Source organism: Lichenostomus cassidix, chromosome 24, assembly GCF_008360975.1.
Source record: "Lichenostomus cassidix isolate B80296 chromosome 24, HeHo_3.0, whole genome shotgun sequence".
In the NCBI taxonomy this organism is placed as follows: Eukaryota; Metazoa; Chordata; class Aves; order Passeriformes; family Meliphagidae; genus Lichenostomus; species Lichenostomus cassidix.
Window position 1 is genome coordinate 4,270,445 of NC_139504.1, and position 22,252 is coordinate 4,292,696.

The 22,252-nt window shown below is 47.8% G+C and overlaps 1 protein-coding gene across 5 annotated transcripts in view; it reads right to left on the bottom strand.

Annotated features, from left to right (window-relative positions):
* GRIK4 (glutamate ionotropic receptor kainate type subunit 4) overlaps nt 1-22,252 on the bottom strand; it is a 176,719-nt gene that overhangs the window by 52,424 nt on the left and 102,043 nt on the right. For all 5 annotated transcript variants that reach the window (XM_085081567.1, XM_085081565.1, XM_085081569.1 and 2 more), the window contains exons 3-6: nt 13,890-14,054; nt 7,617-7,714; nt 5,088-5,253; nt 463-641 (exon numbers count right to left, since the gene is read on the bottom strand). In XM_085081567.1, the coding sequence (XP_084937693.1) occupies nt 463-641; nt 5,088-5,253; nt 7,617-7,714; nt 13,890-14,054 (608 nt within the window). The remainder of the gene's footprint in view (nt 1-462; nt 642-5,087; nt 5,254-7,616; nt 7,715-13,889; nt 14,055-22,252) is intronic.

The window sequence follows — 22,252 nt, forward strand, 5'->3', positions numbered from 1 at the left end:
ATACTATTTTAATATTTATTTTATATATATTTTATATATATAATATAAATATATATTATATATAATATATATATATGTATATATATAGTATATATATTTATATATAATTATATATATATATATATATATATTTATATATAATATAATATATATATATAGTATGACTATTTTAAATATAATTTATATATTGTATACACTATTTTATATATATTTATATATATTTTTATATATTTATTTATATAATTTGTATACACTATTTTATATTTTTATATATATAATGTTACATGGGGTGTGTTCTCGGTGTGCAGAGCTGTCCACTTAAGATCCCATTAAATACCAAAATAAATACCCTTTTTCCCCTTTCCTTCTGTGTCTCCCTCCTATCTCCACCAGCCAAAGGCAACAGGGAAGCAGCAGGTATTTAATCACCCAGGTATTTAATCCCCCAGGCTGGACACTCACCTTCTGCAGGATGGTGTGGGACATGGAGGCGTTGGCATGGACGATGATGGTGGCTGTCTTGTCGTCCCTGATCTCCTTCAGGAGCGGGGTGGGATCCCTGCTGTCATCCAGCATCCTCACCGACAGCGTGTCCTTGGAGATGAGGAACTGCCTGAGCAGCTTCTCCAGGTTTAGAAGGCCTTCAAAGGAAAGAGAGGAAAAAAAAAAGTCAGATTAGTTTTAATTTAAGGCTTGGTTCTCCCATGGAACATGTGGAATGGGATGCGTTTCTGAAGTTCTGGGTCTGTGGACTGCCAAGGAAAGGATTTGGGGCTGATTGTTTGGTCCAGCAGGGAATGAGGGTGATGGAGCTGCTCCAGCTGTTCTCTGGAAAAACACAGTGGAAAGGAAAGGATTTGGGGCTTGGTGTTTGACCCAGAAGGGAATGAGAAATGATGGAGTTGTTCCAGCTGTTCCCCAGAAAAAGAGAGTGGAAAGGAAAGGATTTGGGGCTGATTGCTTTGCCCAGCAGGGAATGAGAAATGATGGAGATGTTCCAGCTGTTCTTCAGAAAAACAAAGTCACCCCAAACTCCTCTTGGGAAGAGACAAGACCATCAGTACAACAAGGTTTCCATTATCTCCCTGCCTGTGGGATTGTTCTGGCTATTACAGGATGATTCCTCCCCCTCAATCTTTGCATTTCCAGCTCAGTGCCCAGGAAGGCACAGCTTTTTTTTGGGATCTTGGAGCGCTCTGATGGGATGCTGCTCCCTTCCAAGGGGATGGGAAGCTCTGCTGAGAGTCACAGGTCGCTGCAAAAACACAACGTTAAAAATGGTGACAAAAATCAGTGTGGGCACTTCAAGGGCTCCTTCCAACACAGCTGCCTTGCAGCCTAATAAGATGTCAAAAACCCTGCTGCAGATTTTGCCAGTCAAGAAAGCAGCTTTGATAGAGCCTCTCTCCCATCCAGCTGCTGAGTTTCATCAAGAAATAACCTCCTGTCAAGTTTGATTGGCCCGAGGGACCAGCAGATGTAATCATCAGCATGGTCACACATCCCATCCCTGCAGGAAGACAATCCCAAAAGAAAGGGGAAAGCTGAGCTGGAAAAAACAGAACTATCAGCAGAATCACATCCCAGCTGGCAGAGAGGCAAATTAACCCTCAAGTCTGAGCTCTTCTCTTAACCTGACTTATTTCTGGCTGCACGAATCCACTCATCCCCAGCAGGTCAGGAGGCAGGGAAGTGACCCAGCAGGGTGGGATCAGTGCTGGAGCTCTGCTCTCAAGGACTCCCAGCACTTCACAAGGGAACAAAGCAGAGCAGGAAGAGGGACATCCAAGATGAGGAGCCTCTCGTTCACACGGAGAGGTTGAAAGCACTCTCAGTTTGCTCTGAGCTCCTGACAATGCTCTTGCCTCTCACCTTTCCCTGGGTACAGCAGGAACCCAGCAAGGGGCTATAAAAACAGCTGTGCCAGCACTTCCCTGGATCACATCTTCTTTTTCTTCCTCACCAGCCAGAAAATTCACTCTGCTTGCAGCACACAAGGACTTCATCTGAGTATTTCTTTTGTCTCCTAGCCCAAGTGAACAGTAAATTTTAGCTAAGCCCTCCGTTTGATCCTGGAGGATGTGGAAAGGTTTATTTTCACCTCATTCCGCATCTGCAGGGGACCAGACAGGCTGCTGCAAGTCACAGCCCTGACACTACCAAGTTTACAGCTCATCCCAGCAAACTCTGCTGCTGTGAAACACAGGAACATTTTTCTAAAGCACATCAGGCACAGAGAGGAAGAAGTGGAACCGGGAGAAAAAACAAAAAAAAAAAAAAAAAAAAAGGAATCATTTGATCTCCTCCTCCAGCTCGAGGAAATTATCATTTGCAGCACGTTAGATCCTACCTGTAGCCTCATCACACCCCCTGCTCGCAGCTGCTCTCAGTGTGCAGGGAAGTCTCTATTGTGTGCAGAGATTCCCCTTTGTTTGATGCTGAGAGGATGTGAGACGCTGCTGCTGCTGCTGCCAGACTGGCACTTCAGAGGGATGTGAACACCAGGAAAGCTTTGCAGACTCCTCCTAGCACCTTTGAAGTACTAAAGGGAGGACAGAGAGGCTGCACCAGGCACCTGCTGCTCCAACACTCCCGTGGGGAGCTCTGAGAGAGGTTCAGGCTCAAGTCCTGACCTTGATTGTTTTATTTTTCCCTTCCACAAACATTCAGAGCAGGCAGGATCAGCTCATTCCCGAGCTCTCAGCACAAGAGCTGCTTCCTGGGAAGCAGGAAAGGAAGGACATGGACTCTCCTGGAATGCCACATCCCTGTTTAGTGCTCCCATCCATGGAGGACCTGCAGTGTTGCTGATGGTTGGGAACACAACATTTCCATCATCCAGCCTCCTTTTCAATCCCAACACCATTGCTTCAAACATCTCATTGAGTGTTTGAATTTTTTAAAAAAAAAAGGATCCAAAGCCTTGGACCTCAGTGTCCTGACCTCCCTTCCCAAGCAGTGTGTGTTTTTCCCTCCCCTCTGACAATCAGAGAAGTTCCTAAGAAGTCCATGCAGCCTCTATTTGACTTTTTGGGTTGATGTTTCTGTGGAATCCCACAAAACCTCCCAGAGCAGTTCCCAAACCAGCTAATTGTTGAACATCACAGAGAAACTGAGTCAGATCATCTTATCCTGAGTCACAAATCCCATTCTATTCACGGCATTACACTTCACATTCCCCACGGTGCTACACTTAGGCTGCCCCAGGTTCTTAGGCTTCAAGGGTCATTTTCTGCATCTGCCAGGGGAAATCACAGCCAGTCCCCAGAGGCAGGATGTGACAGGATGAGTGTGGCAGGGTAGGACCCAGGAGTGTCATCACACAGCCTTGCACTTAAACCAGAGCAGCTCCAACTTGCCCCTCCTGGGATCTAAATAATAACATCCCTCAAAACAGCATTTCCTCACTGATGAGCACGCAGCTCATATGCTCCCCTGAGCTGCCTCAAGGGAACCTTCCAAAAGCCTGCAACGCCTCGAGTTAGTTGTTTAAGGGCTGTGCTTAGGAGCAGTGCATGTCCTGAGGGAAAATCAGGGTTTGTGCTCCTACATGAAGCTCAATTATGCCTTGTCTGGGCTCTGTTGCACTCAGGGTGTGTTAGGCATCGAGCCTGGCTCAGATCAGGTCCTTGCTGAGCACAAACAGCATCCATCCAGGATGGATGAAAGGCTCCTGTCCCACTTGCCTGAGTCTGGGACTCAGCAAATCCTAAATATTGAGTTATCCAGCAGCACCCGAGTGATATAAATTGGATTGCTTCAGGTAAAAGGGTTTGATCCAGCTAAATGAAAATCATATTAATCATATTAATCCCAGTGGGAGGCTCCTGCCTGTTTTTGGCCAGGAGTGGGGAGCAGGGCAGGAGTGCAGAGCCCTGAGCCTCCTGCATGGAGAAAACCTAATTATCTTTCCTTCCCTTCTTGCTTAAGGTTACGCTTAGACAATGAAAAATTCCTGCTCCAGAAGTGATGTGGGAGACCATTTGCATGATTTTAATTGCATCATTTGGAGCGAGGGCCTTTCCTGGGGTAGATGTGAAGCTAATTTACTGACTTCGCTGAGTGCCTGCTGTCCTCAGGGCACAGAAAGCACAAAGGAGAGGTAAAGACACTCCTGGTCCTCCTGTTCCTGTGCAGAAATATCCTACAGCACTGCCCTTCCCACCCAGCTGCTGGTGGGGAGTTTGCCCAGGGCTAACTGGGAATGATCTGCCTTCCTTTCACCTGGCCCAGCCAGGGAGCAGCAGTCCCAAAATTTGGGGTTTGCAGCCCTCAGTCAGCGGCTGGGTTGGTGATGAGTGTGAGGGGAGTTGGAGCAAAGGGTGCTGCAGAGAGGAAAAGGGAGGCAGAAAGAGAAAAAGAAGACATTCCCATCCATGCATTTCCATGCAATGCTCCTCTGCAAAGCCCCTCTGCCAGGCTGGCTCATCTGGCAAACTGCAGAGCTGATGGATTTGGCACAGGGCAACAAAAGCAGAATTGCTGTTTACACCCCACATTTACCGCACAGTGACCTCAGGAAGCACAGGACACACCTTCCTCCAACCTCTGGGGTGCAGAGCCTGTTCCTGCCCCTCCAGGAGCCTTGCTGGGGTGGACATGGTCCTGCTGGGGTGGACATGGCCCTGCTGGGGTGGAATCTCCAGCATCCAGATGCACTATTACCACCAGCTGATGGCTGCAGAGCTCAGGAGGGTGAGCACTGTGGTGACCATTAATCAAATCCTGCTTTTAGGCCACAAACTGCACGTGGCTTTGCGAAAGGCATATTTCAAAGTGCCTTACTTGCCTAAAAATAATCTCCAGAAACAGGTCTAAGCCTTTTTTTTTCTTGTCTAATTCCAAACCCCATCTGTGGAAGCAAAACGCTCTTCAGATGGCCAAACAGAAGGCAGGACAATCTCTTCCCATCCCCTTTCCTCCTCTGAAAAACACCTCCAAGGGACAACAGGGTGGACAGAACTGCTCTGGAGTGGAAAAGGCTCCTCTGACCAGAGACATGAGGACCTGGGAGCTTCTCCAGCAAGCCCCAAACAAAAAGCAGACAAAACAGAGGGTCAGGCAAAGCCAGCCTGGCACAGACTCACATTCAGCTTTGGCACAGATGAGGCAGGCAGTGGTGCAGTTAAAGAAATTCAGGATTCCTGCCACGGCCACGCTGATGTCAGTGTTGCTGGGGTGGAGGTTGAGGGTGGTGAACCTCTGGAGCTGCAGCTTCAGGAACTCCTCCGGAGCCACTTTGAAGTGAGGAACCTGAGCGTGGGGAGAAGGAGAGAAAATATAATTAAAGAGGAGACAGAAATGAAAACAAGTAAATCTGCGATAAAGGGCCTGTGGTGTGAAGAGCACAGCAGGCAGAAAGTGGAATATCCCAATAAAACTGCCGAAGCACCACTGGAGTCAAGAGGGGAGGGTGGGATTCGTGCAGCAGCAGAGGAAAATAATTATCACAGCAACGAAAAGCCACGGGAAGGAGTGGATCAGGAAAAGTCTTGCTGAGCCACTCAGCGAAAGGCAACAGGGGCTGTGATTACAGCACAGGAAACCTTCCGTGTGAGTTCAAGCTAATTAGCTGGGGCACTAATTGCAGCCGGGCCCAGCCTTCCTTTCAGGCTGGCAGGTAGGGAGGAGGCTTTGCAGGCAGGCAGGGACACTGTGGATCATCCAGGGCTGCACAGCCCCTGCTGGAGCCCCCACCCTGTGCCGTGAATCCAGCACGGATGTGTCACCAGGTAATTAATTAGCAGAGATGAAGGCAAGAACAAGATGACCTGGGTAGAGGCAGAGCAGCTGCAGCAGCCAGAAGCTTTGGGCATTTTTGATCAACAGGCAGAGAGGCAGGGCTGGAACCACCAGCGCTGGGCTTGTCCTGGATCCAGCAGAGCAGCAGGTGGGACTGGTGTGCTGCTCCAGGGAATTTGGGGAGCTGGGAAGCTGCAGGGTGAGGTGGCTCTGCTGCACATCCTGGGATGGGTGGGCAGACAGATCCAGCCCAGACACAGAGGGCTCAGCCAGATAAAGAGAGGCAATCTTGTTTTCCCTCTGCCGGGTGAATTATTTTGGAAGAAACAGAACTCGGAGAAAGGGAAACATCTGCCACGGCTTCGTTAGCAGCACGTCAAGTCTTCTTTCCCTCCATGATTAGTCCTTCCAAAGCCATCAGCCCCTGCCTCACACCTCTCTCCTCCTGGGAAAGCCTATTAGCAGCTCTGATGCTGCTTTATTGACAGCAGGAGCTGTTGGTTAGCAGAAGGGAAGTTAAGGAGTAATAAGCTGCTATCTGCCTCAATTCCAGCCCACAGCCCTCAGCCCGGGCTCTGCTAACAGCGAGAGGAGCTGGAGGGAAAGGTGATTCCTCTGAGCAGAGCAGACAGAGCAGCTCCTGGCAGCATCCTGAGCACTCCTGGGAGAGATCCAGAGCCAGCATGGGACCTGCAGCTGCCAGGGATGAGAGATGCAGGCAGAGGGGAAGGAATTCACCACCACAGCAGCTCCCAGAGCGGAGCACAGCCCTGGCTCACAGCCTGCCTTCAGCCCCAGAGTCCTCCTGTCCTTCCCACAAGCTCTGCCCCAGTGCAACACCCCTGTCTGGGCAGGGCAAAGGGATTCTTGGGGCCAGAGGATAACAGGGGTAACACGGGACAGCTTCATCCCCCAGAGAATATCAGTCACCCCACCTGGGGACACTTCCTTTCCCTGGGGGGTGGCTGTGGGCAGAGGGGCTCTGGCTGGGCTCTGTGTCATGTCTGACACGGTGCCACCAGCTGCTGTTCCCAGGATGTAAATCCCAGGGAGTTCTGCAGGTTTGCATCGCTTGGAGGGCAGCTGAGAGAATTAAACACCTCAGGAGTGCAGCAGCACTCACCTCTCCTTTCCAAAGGAAAAAACGACTTAGATCAGAGACTCAGATTGAATCTGAATTTCAGAGGAAAAACACCTGCAGAGTTGCCTTCCCTGGGCTGGAGCAATGTCCAGCACATTTAGCAGGACAAAGCCCTACAAAACACCCCCAGGAGATCCATCCTGCTGCATCCCTTTGCTTTAGGTCTGCAAGATCCCTTCCATCCCCTCAACCCTCCAGAAAGAGCCAACAGCACTCATTTGTGAATGCAAATTATTTACAGTGTTCAGTCCCAGCCTGCTCTCCTCCCAGCACTAAATGGCTGGGAAATGTTATCTGGCTTTAAAGGGATGAACTATGAGAAGAGAACTCAATTTCTTCTCCTGCACGCAGAGCCAGATCAGTGTAGGATGGTTCAGGGCTTATAAAATATTAAATCCAGCACATGGTCTGGGCACAGATAAAAGAAGGGTCGGAATTGGAGGGAACAGCAGTAAACATAAAGCTGCCCAAATGCGTGCACGAAGTTGTGTCACAGCAGGGGCTTTGGATTTGCATCTGGCAGGGAAAGCTTGGGGTTTGCAGCCCTCAGTCATGGCTGGGCTCATGGTGGTGAATGTGAGGGGAGTTGGAGCAGAAGGTGATGCAGAGAGGAAAAGGGAGGCAGAAAGAGGGAAGAAAGGGAAAAGGAAGACATTTCAAAATGATGTATGTCAGGAGGAGGGGTGACAAACCGAGCTGTCAGCTGTGACCATCAGAAGGGAAATTCACTTACCTCTTTCTCTCCGCAGATGTTGCTGATGATGGAGCTGGAGGCTGGGCTGGAGGAAGGGCCCAGGACTCCCACCACACCCTTGGGGAGGATCTGGCACACTGTGGGCACCAGAGAGAGGGAACAGGCGTCAGGCTGCATCCCTAAATCCCAGCAGGCAGTGCTGGACCTCAGTAAGGACACAGCACCACCTCCTCCCTTCTCCTCTGCCATTTACATCCCAAAAATCCCTCTGTTCCCCCTGAAGCACTGTCACCCTGCCTGTGGCACTCTCCACCTTTCCCCAGCCTATGAAAACCCCACTAAACTCTCCCCAAAACCCATTATCCTCACTTCTGACTCCTTCTTGCACCACCCCTTTCTGATCCCAGGATATAAAACACGAACTAAACATTGCTGGAAGATGCTAAACAGCAGTGACCTGGCTTTAAAGCATCAAACAAACCTGTAGGAACTTTCCCCCTCATCTCTGCAGAGTTCAGTGGTAAAAATAAGCATTGCATTACTGGTTTTCATCTGTTTTGTGTTGTTCTTTTCCTGGCAGTAGTTAAATCTTCTGGCTCCGTGCTACCAAGGTTAGCAGAACCATAAAAAACACCTGACAATCTGAAGAAGTTAATTCTCTTCCCGGGTTAAACTGCAACCTTATTTTTTGTCCTTTTAATTCACAGCACAAATCCAGCTGAGCTGCACTTCCCAGGACCAGCCCAGCTGCCATCCCCATCCCCTGCATTGCTCAGAACCCTTCCTGCAGAGCAGGAAAAGCTTCCAAAATTCAAATCCAAACACACTCTTTTTGGTAGTAAAGTGAATACATCATCAAAAGTGCTGAACTACACATCAGAACAGGGTTTTTAGCAACTCTGAGTCTTTAAATCAAGGCTGGATGATGTGAAATGAAAGCTTCCACTGTGCTCGGGGTGGAACAAGTTATGGGGTTGAGTGTGGGGTTTGGGAAGTGAACATCTCCAGTTTCACGTTTTCCCAGACAAGCTGAGGCTGCCTCAGCCCTGGAAGTGTCCAAGGATGGGTTGGACAGGGCTTGGAGCAGCCTGGAAATTGTCCTGCCCATGGCAACAGGTGGAACAAGATGACCTTGGAGTTTCCCAGCAATCCAAACCATTCTGTGACTCTGTGATCTCTGGCCTTGGACTCCTTAAGCCTTCACAGCCTCTTGAGTGGAAGATGAGCCCCAAATCTCATTTTGTTTGTCACTTTGGGGAATTGGTTTTACTCCTCTTTTGAAGGAAAAACTCCTTATCCTCGCCGGTCCCCACTGATTGCTCCGACTTCTGACAGCAAGTGCTCATGAAATGCAAACATCTCCTCCTGGGTTTTCCTTCCTTCTGAGCTCCAACAACTCCATCTCCTACGAACGAGGAGAGATTTTTCTGCAGCATCTTCAAAGGAAATCCGGGCCTCGCTTTTCCTCTGCGCTTAAAAAATTTACAGGCACTTACACCTCTTCAGAAGATCCTTTCAAAGAAAGAGCAGCAGCGATTTGAAAGCCTCGCCTGCTGTCTCAGCAGCACTCAGCAGTGCCTGTCAGCTGCACCTTCTGCCATTCAGCAGCTAAGTGAAGGAGATGCTCCAAGCCCTGCCTTATCCAGAGGTCACCAGGATGAAGTTCTGGGGGGAAAATTTCCTTGTGCTGTGCAGGGGAAAGTTTGGTGAGGGCTTTTCTTCCCGTGCCTGGTAGCAGGAAGGAAAAGTGGGTTAAGTAGCCATAGCAACGGAGTTGCAACAACTGTCTGGAAGAAAAGGACCTGCCTTATCACTACCAGGGGGAAACATCCACGAAAATTAAGGAAAATGAATGGAAACAAAGTGGAGGTGCCTGAGGCAAAGGTTTTGACCACATTTGGGAAGCTGCTCTTGCAATCCAAGCACATTTCCTATTTCAGAGCATTGCCTGATGCTGTCAGGTCTCCACAGGGAGAACAAGCTCGACCTTGCTGCTGCTGTAGTGTTCAGGCAAGCACTCATAGGGATGAGAAATGCTCGTTCTGTATCCCAAATTCATCCCTGATCATCACAGGGACTGTAACTGTGGAAAATGACAGAGCCCCTGCCTTTCTAATCTCTTCATACTCCAACACCTGGGCACCACAAAAGCTGTGCAGGAGGCTGTGGGTGCTGCAGGCTCCAGCAGCTCTGAGTTTGCATCCAAAAAATCAAAAAAATCCCATTGTTTAGGATTCAGAGTCTCAGGAATGCTGGACAATGAAATGGCATCACTTTGAGAAGCTCTTCACCATGGGTACCATCCTATCTCAGGTGGGTGCTCAGTGGACAGGGACCTTCCTTTTGTTCAGTCATTTCCAGGAGTATATTTGGGAATTAAGTCCAGGTTTGGACATTTGGGATGCAGCAAGGTATTTTTTAAAGGAAGGCAGAACTACAGCCTTATTTTTGAACATGAAAAAGCACAACAAACGAGCAGCTCTTGATGATATATGTATGTCCATCCCCTGAGGCATGGGCAGAGTGGCTTTCACTTCCCAAGATCCCAGGGCAGCAGGAAAACATTTCCATGAATCCTGCCCTGTTCAAAGCAGGGCTGAAAGTTCTCCAGGGCAGAGCACAGCATCTCTTGCACTGCACACAGACAGCCTGAGCCGAGGGTTTCAAACAGAATGCAGAGAAGGCTCCTGGCTCTAATTCAACATAAATGAGCAGGGAAGGTGTGCAATTACCTCAGCAGCTCCCTGATTGCAAAACACAGCAGAGATCTCGAGTGACAGGGATGGTCACGGGATTGGCAGGGAGAAAACACTGAGTGTATGAACAAATGGGTTCTAGAGATGCTCCTGAAGCATCCCTTGTGATTCCTGACAGGAATCTGCAAACAGAGAGGCCTGGAGAGGTTGTGGATGCCCTGGAAGTGTCCAAGGCCAGGTTGGATGGGGCTTGGAGAAACCTGGGATCATGGAATGTGTCCCTACCCATGTCAGGGGTGGAACAAAATCATCCTTGAGGTCCTTCCAACCCCAACCATTCCGTGATTCCATAACCACAGCAGGCTGACCCATGAAATCCCCAAAAACAGTGGGGCAGGTGATAATAGCAGTGATGTTTCCAACATCACTGAAAGGGCACTGAAATATTGGTGTGGATAAATCAAAATCTACAGTTCTCCAGCTGCTGGCTCTCTCCTGACCTGCCCCGGGATGTTTGGATTCACAACAAAGAGGTGCTTAAAAGGCTGACGAGGCCATAGGGGACAGAGTGACAAATAGGGAAATCTGTCCTGCCCGGACATCAAAAGGAACAAGGTGGTTTAGATAAAGACATGATTAAACAAGGCATTTTGGAGCTGCACAAAAGGAGCTGCAACATCAAACACAAAGAGAGAACAGTGTTTCCTTGTAACAGCAAAAAAAAAAAAAAGCTCTGCCCATAGCCTCTCCCTGAAAGTCCTGAAAAATCACACAGGAAGAACCAAAGTTTGTGTTCATTCATATCTAAAGCTGGAATAGCAAACCAGGCATGGATGGGATGGAGTGACTCCAATATTACCTGCTGGAGCAATGGAGATTTTGGGGCTCTCTGATATTAAGGTGCCTGAATCAGCCAGATGGAAAAATGGAAGAAAAACAGCTCAAGAAAAAAAGAAATAAAATCTAAAAAACCCAAACTAACTCCTTAAATAAAATAACCAACACCTCAAAATTCTTCCTCCTCATGTATATAGAATATATGGTAATTATATATATTATTATATAATGTATATTATTATGTCTATTGTGTATATTATATATATTTTTAATATATATAATATATATAATCCTAGCATTACTACATCAGTCAGCTAAGCATGGAGCTGTGATATTTAAGAGTGAACCAAAGGGTGTGAAATGTGAGAACAGTATTAAACAGCTGTAAACAGCTTTCCAGCCACAGGTTAAAACATCTCAACAGTTTTTATTAATATTGTGTGTCATAACAAATACCAGCAATGCACTGAAGCATTTTGAAAGCCATGAAAGCCTTGAAATTTAAGTTAGAGGATCTGATTTTCCTCTGCCACCAGGATAAATCAAGAATAACATCAGTGACATTAATAGCAGAGCCATACAGAATCCACATTATTCCTTTTCTAAGAAAAGCTTCCAGACATTTTTTCCCTCTGAAGAAAAGGCAAATAACACACTGCAAAATTCACCAAAATCGAGTCAATTTGCTCCAATTTCTACTTTTTGCAGTCTGTAAGTCCAAGTAAAGAAAACAAAGAAAATCACCCCAAGGTGAAAACTGGAAATGGGAGATGCCTCTTCCTCACTTGCCCTGTTTCCAATTTCTCCCCAAACGCAACATTTGCTGAAATTTGCAAATTTTCTTGCATATTATTGAATTCTCAGCAAATGAATACTGTTCTGTTTGAAAAACCTTCCAAGAGAAGAATTCCTGAGCAGTGTTACAGGCTGAAAATTAGACAGAAATCTCTCTCATAGTCCTTACAGCAGCTTAGGGGTCACGGCAATCAAGTTTCTTTCCCAAAAAAATGCCAGAAATGCTGCTAAAATGAGGATATTTATGAGAAAGGAACAAGAATGGAGCTAAAAATGCTGCTGGGTCCTTCAAAGACAAAGAAAGCTCAGGCAGATGAGGAATATTCACATTTCCAAAGAGCCTCACAGGGTAATTTGTGATACTTTAAGGGGCAAACTGGGAATAGGCTTGGAGAATCCAGAGGGCAAAAGGTGATCAGAGGGATGGAGCAGCTCTGCTGAGAGGAAAAGCTGGCAGAGCTGGGATTGTTCAGCCTGGAAAAGAGGATTTGGGGTGATCTCATTGTCCCTTCCAGCTGAAGGGAGGGAAGGGGAAAGGAGTGACAGGCTGAGGGGGAATGGCTTCAAACTGCCAGAGGGCAGGGATAGATCAAATATTGGGAAAAAATTCTCCCCTGTGAGGGTGGGGAGGCCCTGGCACAGGGTGTCCAGAGAAGCTGTGGCTGCCCCTGGATCCCTGGAAGTGTCCCAGGCCAGGCTGGGATGGAACTGGATGAGTTTTAATGTCCCAACCCACACCAGCCCAGGATTCTGTGATTCTGTGCCATCCAGGCAGTTCCCACTGCAGATTGGATCTGCCCTAATACCAAGTGAGGGTAAAACATATTGTGCACAATGGAGATGGGGAAAAGCAGGAAAATGTTACCAAAATGAGGGATGCAAAGCAGAGGAGAAGGGCTGGGTTTAATCTGGGCTGCCTCACGAGTGCCAGGCTCTATAAATAGAGCCCAGGTAGTCGCTGAGATGTGCTTTATTAACTGCACACTGCCATAAATAATGCAGCCGCTCATTCAGGAAATGAAGGAGCAATGTGCTGATCCCAACCCCCTGCTCTGCCAGCTCACCTGGAGAACCCTCGGCACAGATATGCTCAGGGCTGTGTGGAAAACACACCAAAATTCCAGGAAAAACCAGCCAGCCCCAAACCACAACGCTCAGCCACGCTTTCTGGGGATATCCTGCAGATCGCTCAGTGGTGGAATGCAGAACCACTGGGAAATGAGGCTAAAATCCCTATTATTTAAAATGATTCCTCCAGCTTTCTTGAGCCAACCAGTAATAAAAAAATTATAGCACTCCCTCTAAAGGTCAGCTTATAAATGAGTCCATAAGGACGCTTTGCTATTCCAAAGGGATTTCCCTTTTAAAGGAAAAAACTACTACAGACCTTTTGGAGTTTTTTTAAACTATAGGACAGTGACCATCTATTTCTTTTTTATCTATCAGCACAGGATTGGCACATTGAGCATCCAGAGGAACAACCCTAATAAAGAACTGTTTTGTTAAGAGACTTTTAAGTGACATGGGAAATCTGCTGCTCTTTCAAAATCAGCTCTTCTTCATCCACATGATTTCAAACATCACTCGAAAAAACTTCACTTGGTGTAAATAAATCCGCTGCCAATCTCCAGCTCCGGGAAGAGCTGTCATGTTTGCTGACACACACAATTCCAGAGGGTTTTAACAACAACTTAATTGCACCCAACTTGCCCGAGAGTCTCTTATTTGCTCACCATTAAGTGCCTGACAAAGGATCAGCATTACCCCTGTTTATTGACAGGCAGATTAAAGGAAATTATTCGTCCCAAACCACCCAGCAGTGGCAAAGCTTACTGGGGGCAGAGATCCTCTCAGCCCACCTCGAATTGAAACTGGGCTTTCAAATGAAAAATTAAATCAAAACCAGGCTTTCAAACAACCAGAGAGTTTTTTTTCCCTGCATAATCCCAAATTCAGCATGCCAGACATCTCAGGTGGTACTCACTGGTCTCGGCCGTCTCGTACTCGCTGTCCCGCAGCAGCTCGAAGATGTCCACCTCCACCCTGGCCTTGCCTGCCCGCTCGGGCGCGCGGTTGATGCGGTTCTTGGCCAGCGTGATGGACAGCCTCTCCCCTCTGCTGCACTCCATGGGGTCATCCAGGATGGCAGCTGTGGGGGAAAAAGGGGTTGGCAGGGGTTAGGATTGGGATCTCCACCCTGCAGGATCTCCGTTTGTGATACCATCACCGCTGAGAGAGGAGTGGTCAGATAGATAACCCAAATCTGTTTACACTTCGACCATCCCTCTTTCTTTGAGCTTTGCCCCCTTTCACCAGCATGGCGCCCTTCTTGAGCCTTCTGGTTTGGCTCAGGGCTGAAGGCTGATAAAAACAGGATTTTCTTAATCTTAAAAAGGGGGCAAGAGAATCCTCTTGAAGCCAAGCACAGGAAATTGCTGAATAATATTAATGACTTATGAGAAATAATTTGTATAACCACTCCTATCCCGGGGAATGTGATCAATATTCGTGAATTTTACCTATAACACTGTGTCTTTGGAGGCACTGAGGTGTGTGTGTTTGAGGAGTGAATCCCCCACACCTGGTGCATCGAATAAAGCAAATATTCTCTGCCTTTGTCTCTGAAGTGTCTCAGGGCTCGCTTGGGGCGAATCACTGCCGGAGCTGGCGCTTCCTCCTTCCCACACATGGCCTTTCCCGGTGCTTCTCCCACTCCCCAGGTCTTGCCAGACAGGTGGGTGGTGAGATCTCGGCAGCAGCCTCTGTTTTACCTGCTGAGATGCCACGGCACAGCCACCCACACCCCGCCAGGCTCCCAGCACCCACTGCCAACAGGGCTGGGTGCTCCCAGACAGCCTGTCCGACCCTAAAAACCCACAGCCCGGCTCTGCCCCTCATCCCAACAAAGGCAGAACGTCCCCAAACACCCCCAGATGGCTCCTTGGTGGCAGCTGAGAGCTGGAACGTTTCAGGAAGCGCGTGGGCAGCCGTGGGTGGGGAGGGACAAATATTTTTCAAACAGAAAGCACTTGACTCTTGAACCCACTCAGATCTGTGTTAGGTACAGGCAGGTGGGGAGGTGCAATATTGTTATTTTCTTGAGGGAAGGCAGAAAGGAATTGGGAGTGGAGCATTCATCCCAGAATTCCACGAGGAGCTGGCACCCCAGTGGGTTTATCCTTGCTGCTCTCCTCCCAGAACTCAGCTTTTCCATCTCACCTGGGGAAGAGCAGTGCTGCTGTTTGCTGTGTGCATTAAAAAAGCACCAATTCCCTTCCCAAAAAATCCCTCTGATGGGAGCAGTGCCGTTCAGGCTGCTGGATCAGGTCGGGTTGGGGTTTTTGAGCAGGGAAAAGCATAAATTAGCATAAAACCCGTCAGGTTTTATTTCAGTTAAATTAAAAAAAACCCTTAGTAATATAAAATATAAAACCCTAACTTCTCAGACAGCAGGGACACACAGGTTTGGGAGGCAGAGCTGACTGGGGCAGGGTTAGGGAAGCACAGGGATGTGCTGGGACTGAGGGATCCACAGAGGGATCTGGAAGGTCCTTGCTGCTCCCATCACCCTTCACTCCCACCATGGAATCCCATCTGGGCTCCAGGCTGCTTTTCCTTTGGCTTTCCTGCCCCTGGGACTCACTTTGACCCAAAAAATCTCCAATTCCAACACCCAGCTCATCCCAGAGGGATCTGCTCTCTCCTGCCAAAACTGCAGAGCATCTCTGCCCCAGCAGTGGAACCCAAAGGTGCTCCACACTAACCTGATTTACTTCACATCCTGAGAATACTCAAAAATTCATTCTTTTCTGAGTTTTATGGGAGCAAAATTGAAACAAAGTGGGAGCAAAAGAAACAAACAAACCCAAATTAACAAAACCAAACACTTTTTTCCTACTCAGCTCTGATTGAATTTGAATTTTGGGAGCAAACACAAGAGGAAGGGGAAAGTGCAGGTTTTGCAAAAGAAAGGAATTCAGATGGAGAACCTGATTTACTTCATATCCTGAGAATACTCAAAAAATCCCTTCTTTTCCTAGTTTGATGTGAGCAAAATTGAATTCATCTCAACCTCATTATGCAAGAAAAAGGGTTGTGCTTCCCTCTAAAGCCAGGAGCAGGTTTTAAAAGACATTAATGCAGCTTGGGACTGCTTTTAATTACAACAAACCTGGGAGAACAATTTGCCACAAACTCCACTTTTCCAGGAGAGAAGCAGAGGACAAAGTTCTCACAGACAAAACTCATCCCTCCAGCCCTGCTCCCAGGGAAGGGTAAATTCACCAAATGCAGCTTCTGCTCAGGTGCTGATGCTGTGAAATTAAAGATCAGCGGTGGGGGAGTGGATGTCAGCATTCTCAGGTTCATTAGTTTCTAATTTAAAGCTTCAAAATCACAAAATTGGGGAATGTTTTTTGAGCATGCTCCTAATTGGCAGCTTTCAAACAAAATCCACTTCCACTGATGCACAGTTAAATGCATTTTAAATATAAAAATAATCAAAACCAAAGCATTTTGAATAGTTTCCTCAAGCCACCTAAGCAAAAAAGTTTGCACAGAGCTTTTTTTAATCTCCATTCAGGATGGGATTTTCCATTCTTATTTTTGAGAATCTTGCAAACTTCCCTAAAGGTGAAGAAAAGAAACAAACAAACCCCAAATAACAAAACCAAACTCTTTTCCCTACTTAGCTCTGATTAAATTTGAACTTTGTGAGCAAACAGAAGAGGAAGGGGAAAGAGCAGGTTTTGCAAAAGGAATTCAGATGGAGAACCTGGATCCAGGAGGGAGGTGGCAGCAGCATTCCCAAAACCCAGATCAGACTCCAGCAGAGTTTGCTGCCTCCCCTGTGAGATTTGGGAGAGGAAAACAGCAAAATGTGCTCATTTTGGGAGACTGGTTACTTTAACTAAATATTAAACCAGCCCCCAGGACTGAGTTGGTAATGAGGCTGAACGAATCTTTATTTATTAAAGCTGGAGGATGAAAAAAAAGGTCATTTAATGTTTAAAAAAGGTTGGTTTTAAAGCTTCCTGGCTCGAGACACAGTGCCAAAGCTCATCTAACAGTGGCATCATTAAGAATGAACGAAAATCTTTCCAGAAATTCCCTTTCATCTCTTCCTGTCTATTAAACAGGGGGAGATGCATCAAGTAAATCTTTAATCCTGAAGACTTACAGCAAAGTCTTTGAACTTTGTTGCCCTCAAAAATCACTTCTATCTTGTCCATCATGATAAATGTCTCCGGTCTGGACTGTTTTTCCATGAATTATGAGAAAAATAGAGCAGAGGGAGCCAGGAGCACCTGGATGTGCAATGCCTGGCTCAGGACTGCTCAGGATTTCCCAGGACTGGCAGAGACTGAGCTTTTCTCAGGGAGAACATCTCTTCCCATGGGATGTTCCAATCCTGACAGGAAAACATCCTTTATGCCGTAATAATTAGCTTTTTATTCAATTTACCCAGATTTTCCATACAATTAACACACAAAACCCACGCTCTCCAGAGGCACAAAACCAGGAGAGTTTATCCCTTTGGAGTTGCTGGGTAATAATCAATCAAGGTTCAAGCAACAAGTGACTTCCACTGCAAATTTCCATCAGACACAGATTTCAAAGGCAACACTCAAAGTTAATGATTTAACAGCAAGAAGAAGAAAAAAAATAAAGGTATAATTGGTAGCCAGAGAAATGCAAGGGGGTGGGATGGTGCCTTCTGAGAAAAGCAGATTTCAGTGACTGCTCTGCAGGGATTTTGCAGCTCTCAGGGATGGGGAGACAGGAGCAGGAATTGGTGCTCTCTGCTGAGAGAGGAGCTGGGAAAGGAGAAATTGATGCTCTCTATTGAGAGAGAAGCTGGGTAAAAAGGAATTGATGTTCTCTTCTGAGCCAGGAGCTGCACAAGGAACAGGAATTGGTGTTCTGCTGAGAGAGGAGCTGGGAGAGGAGGAATTGGTGCTGGGAAAGGAGAAATTGGTGCTCTCTGCTGAACCAGGAGCTGGGAAAGGAGGAATTGGTGCTGGGAAAGGAGAAATTGGTGCTCTCTATTGAGAGAGAAGCTGGGGAAAGAGGAATTGGTGTTCTCTTCTGAGCCAGGAGCTGCACAAGGAACAGGAATTGGTGTTCTGCTGAGGGAAGAGCTGGGAAAGGAGGAATTGGTGACGGGAAAAGAGGAATTGGTGCTCCATTCTGAGCCAGGAGTTGGGAAAAGAGGAATTGGTGCTCTGCTCTGAGCCAGGAATGGACAAGGAGCAGGAATTGGCGCTCTTTGCTGAACCAGGAGCTGGGAAAAGAGGAATTGGTGCTCTCTGCTGAGAGAGGAAGTGGGAAAAGAGGAATTGGTGCTCTGTTCTGAGCCAGGAATGGACAAGGAGCATGGAACATGGACACTGGTGTTCTCTGCTGAGCCAGGAGCTGCACAAGGAGCAGGATTTGGTGTTCTCTGCTGAGCCAGGAGGTGCACAAGGAGCTCCCTGTGGCTCCCCTGAGCCCACCCAGGATGGCCATGTGCCCACAGCCCCTCCAGCCCCGAGCTCAGCACGCCTTGCCAGGCAGATGCTCAACCCCTTCTGCCTCCTCCCCTGAAGAAACTTCTCCAGGGGGAGGAAGGACATTAATTTCTCACCCCAAACAGCTCAGCTGTGCCTCTGAGTGCCACAGCAGCAGCCAGGGGACAGGCAGGGCTGTCCCTCGGAGCTGCAGCCAGCTGAGCCACAGCCGTGCTGTGATGCAGTGCAGCAGCCAGAGCTGCAACCCGACCCTCTGCAGCCCCAGCTGGGCTCAGAGCAGGGCTGAGGAGGCAGGAAGGCTCCGTGCTGCTGTTCCCCAGGGCCATGGGGCTCCCGGAGCTCTGCCTGCCCCAGCCAGACTGCTGGCATATGCACCCTGCCAGCCTGATCACACTCCTTCATTCATGATTCAGCCACGAGCTAATGAACTCACATTTTTATAACAACAACAGGGAACAGATGTCACTGGGAGGATTACAAACAGCTACAACAAACTGTGTTCAGCTGACCTTTCCCCGTTCGCTTTTTTTCTTTTTTTTTTTTTTTGTATTTACATTTTCACAGATGCTTTTTATACCTTTGAAATGTAAAGTCATGCTCAGAAATGAGATTTCCATCTCGAGGCATCTCTTGAAAATGTAGATTTAGCACAGCACTGGCTTGGCAAACAGGATATTTCACTGCTCATAGCCTGTCCCTCCAAGTGAAAAACACATAAAGATGTCTGTAATATTTCCTAAATGTCCTGAATGACAGGTTAAGATCACACCTACAACCTCTTCTGATTTATACTGTAAACACAGCCTCAGAATCAGCGAGGCTGGAAAACACCTCCAAGATTATTGGGTGCAAGCTGTGAGCAATCCCTGCCAGAGAGCCCTGAGTGCCACCAGTGCCACCACTCCTGTCCTTCCTTGGCCACCTCCAGGGATGGACACTCCACACCTCCCTGGGCAGCTTCTGCTAATGTTTAACAACCTTTTTCATCAGGAAATTCCTGCTGCTGTCCAAGCTGAGCCTCCCCTGGCCCAGCCTGAGGCTGTTCCCTCTCCTGTCCCTGTTCCCTGGCAGCACAGCCTGACCCCCCGGCTGTCCCCTCCTGTCAGCAGCTGTGCAGAGCCACAGGGTCCCCCTGATCCCCTTTGCTCCAGGCTGAGCTCCTTTCCCAGCTCCCTCAGCCTCTCCAGGTGCTCCATTCCCTTCCCAGCCCCATTCCCTTCACTCTCCAGCCCCTCCACGTCCCTCTTTCCCTGAGGATCCCAGAGCTGCACACAGAATTCCAGGTGCCTCCTGACATTCCCTGCTCCTGCTGCCCACACTGTTCCCTCATCCCCAAACCCTCTCTGCCACCTTTACCCATTTCAGACCTTCAATCCCAGTTCAGCCACCCAGAATATCCAGTACCTGTCCTTCCTCTCCAAACCAGGAAAGCCAAAAGCACTCCAGGAAAATATTTAATTCCTCAAACACTCATGTCCTGCTCAGGAAGATGCCCTGGGACAGGGAGGATTCACCCCAGAGCTCCACATCTCCCATCCTCCTGCTCCCCAAACCACCACCTGCACCTCGTGAACTCCAAACCACCCCCAAACCCACGAGGCTGCAAAATCAGGTGATTAAAAATTGTTGCCAAAATTGCCTTATTTTGTGCTCTTCCGCTCTGCTGAACAAGGTATCAACCCTCCAGGCTGTCAATAGAGTAAAGGAGAAGAAATTTGCACAGTTCCTCATTACGGGGCTGTCAAGTGGAGCTCCAGTGGAGAAACAGGTGGGATTGTATTTCCATTATAACCTCTGAAGTGCTGCTTAAAAATAAAATAAAAAGGCGTCAACACGCTATTACTCTGCGAGGAAAGAGCATCTCATCAAGGGGAAAAGAAGATCTGAAAACATAAAATCTCCTTCACAAAGAGACTTGATAATGTTTGTCTGGTCGGGGTAGCAGAGGGCTATTTATTGCTCTTGGCCAGCGCTGGAAATCTGCATTTAAATGGAGCTTCCCTCTCATTCCTGCTAGCCAGAGAGAGCAAATTCAGGGGAGATGTGATAAAAACAGCTGAGGGCTTTAGCTCCTGCTGCTTGAAACACAATCTCTCTTTTATCTTCTTTAATAACTGCTCTGTGTACATAAAATCAGAATTACATCCCTCGAGACCTGGAGTTTCCCAGAAAATTGAGAAGGAAGGTGGTGACCTGGCCATCGTGCTGGGAATGCAGAGCCTCGTTGGGATCATCCCTGTATCCCAAAAACATCATCCCTCAGGGAAAAACCTGCCAGACTCCTCATCTCACCTGATTTTGGGAATACAAATCCCACTGCAAGGCAGCAGCAAGCACCCTGAGCGTGAGGAGAGGAGCAAAAAGGCACAAAATGATTTTAAAAAGGGTCTGGAATGGGAATGGAAGAATGGGGTCTGAACCCACACTCTGGAATCAAACAGGAAATTTTGATTTTAAAGGGAAACTCCTGTGGATTTCACAGCCAGACTTGAGGCACTGCAGCTGTGGAGAAAGTCCTGATCTGGGGGTTTAAATACAGGGATTGAGACCAGAAAAGTCCCATTCCATGGCCTGAAAAGGCTGCCAAGAGACATCCCAAAAACGAGGAGAGAAAGGCAGGGAGGAGGAATGAGGGATTGAACCTTGCAGAGGTGTAAGGGGATGGGATTGTGGCTCGGAAAGAAAGGGACAGGCTGGGAGAATCAACACCAGGGGCTCTCCTGCCTGTCCACAAAATCCAAAAACCAGGAAATTCCAGGCACCAGGAGCTTGTTTCTGCCAGTGTGGATATGGTGTGGTGAAACTGCTTTTTTTCCCCCCCTAAATCTCACTCCCAGCAGGAGCTCCCCACAGCACTGCCCTCTAATCCCCCAGAAATCCAGATTTTCAGCATCTCTGCAAAGCCCCATCTGTCAAACCACACCAGAGTTCACCAAAAACCCAACCTCCTGCATGACCACCCACATCCCCTAAACACCTACATCTCATTTTCTTCGGAAAGCAGCCTAAAAACACTGACCAGAGTCGGGAAGATCATTTTTTTTCTGCCTGTCTTTTGCTTCCATAATGTCAAGCTGAGTTTCCAAAAGAAGTTTTTCTGCCCATTTTCGGTCTCAGGTGACTGACAGCAGCTGTGGTTTTGTAGGAAGGGAGCACTGGGAAGCCCTGGTGGGGCCAATAAACTTGGCAAGACCAAGAAAACGAGCAAGAACTTAATTAAGTCAGCGGAGAGTATAAATGTAAGAAAAATAACCACACAAACCCCAAGTGCCACTGCCAGGCAGGCAGAAAGAATGAGGAAGGAGGAAACAATGGGTAAAATTCTGAGTCAAAAAAAACAAAACAACAAAAAAAAGCCAACAAACAAACAGCAAAGTCCAGGAGGATTTATGGCTCTAATCATGGGTTTGAGAGCTGGCAGTGAATAATGGAGCTGTGGGATTTGGGGCTGGAGAGAAGCAGAGGGTGGGGAGGCAGGAAAGGATACAGACCCCACAAAATACCCTCAATAAATGTGTTCTGTACCAAAAACACCCCAAAATCCCAGAGCTCCAGCCCCAGGGGTGGCTGAGTTTGAGTGGCTATTCCAGCACACACAGCAGGGCCTGCAACACTTTGGGATTTTCTGACTGAGAGGGATTTAATCAGAGAAATATTCCCTAACCTGGCACTTGGCCTTGCAGGGGGAACCATTTCTGGAACCTCCTTCTGGTCACAGAATTTTTAAGGCTGGAAAAACCTCTAAGATCATCAATCCAATCACCACCAATCACCACCACATCCTCAAGTGCCACATCCACACATTTTTGGAACATTCCAAGGATGGTGACTCCACCAC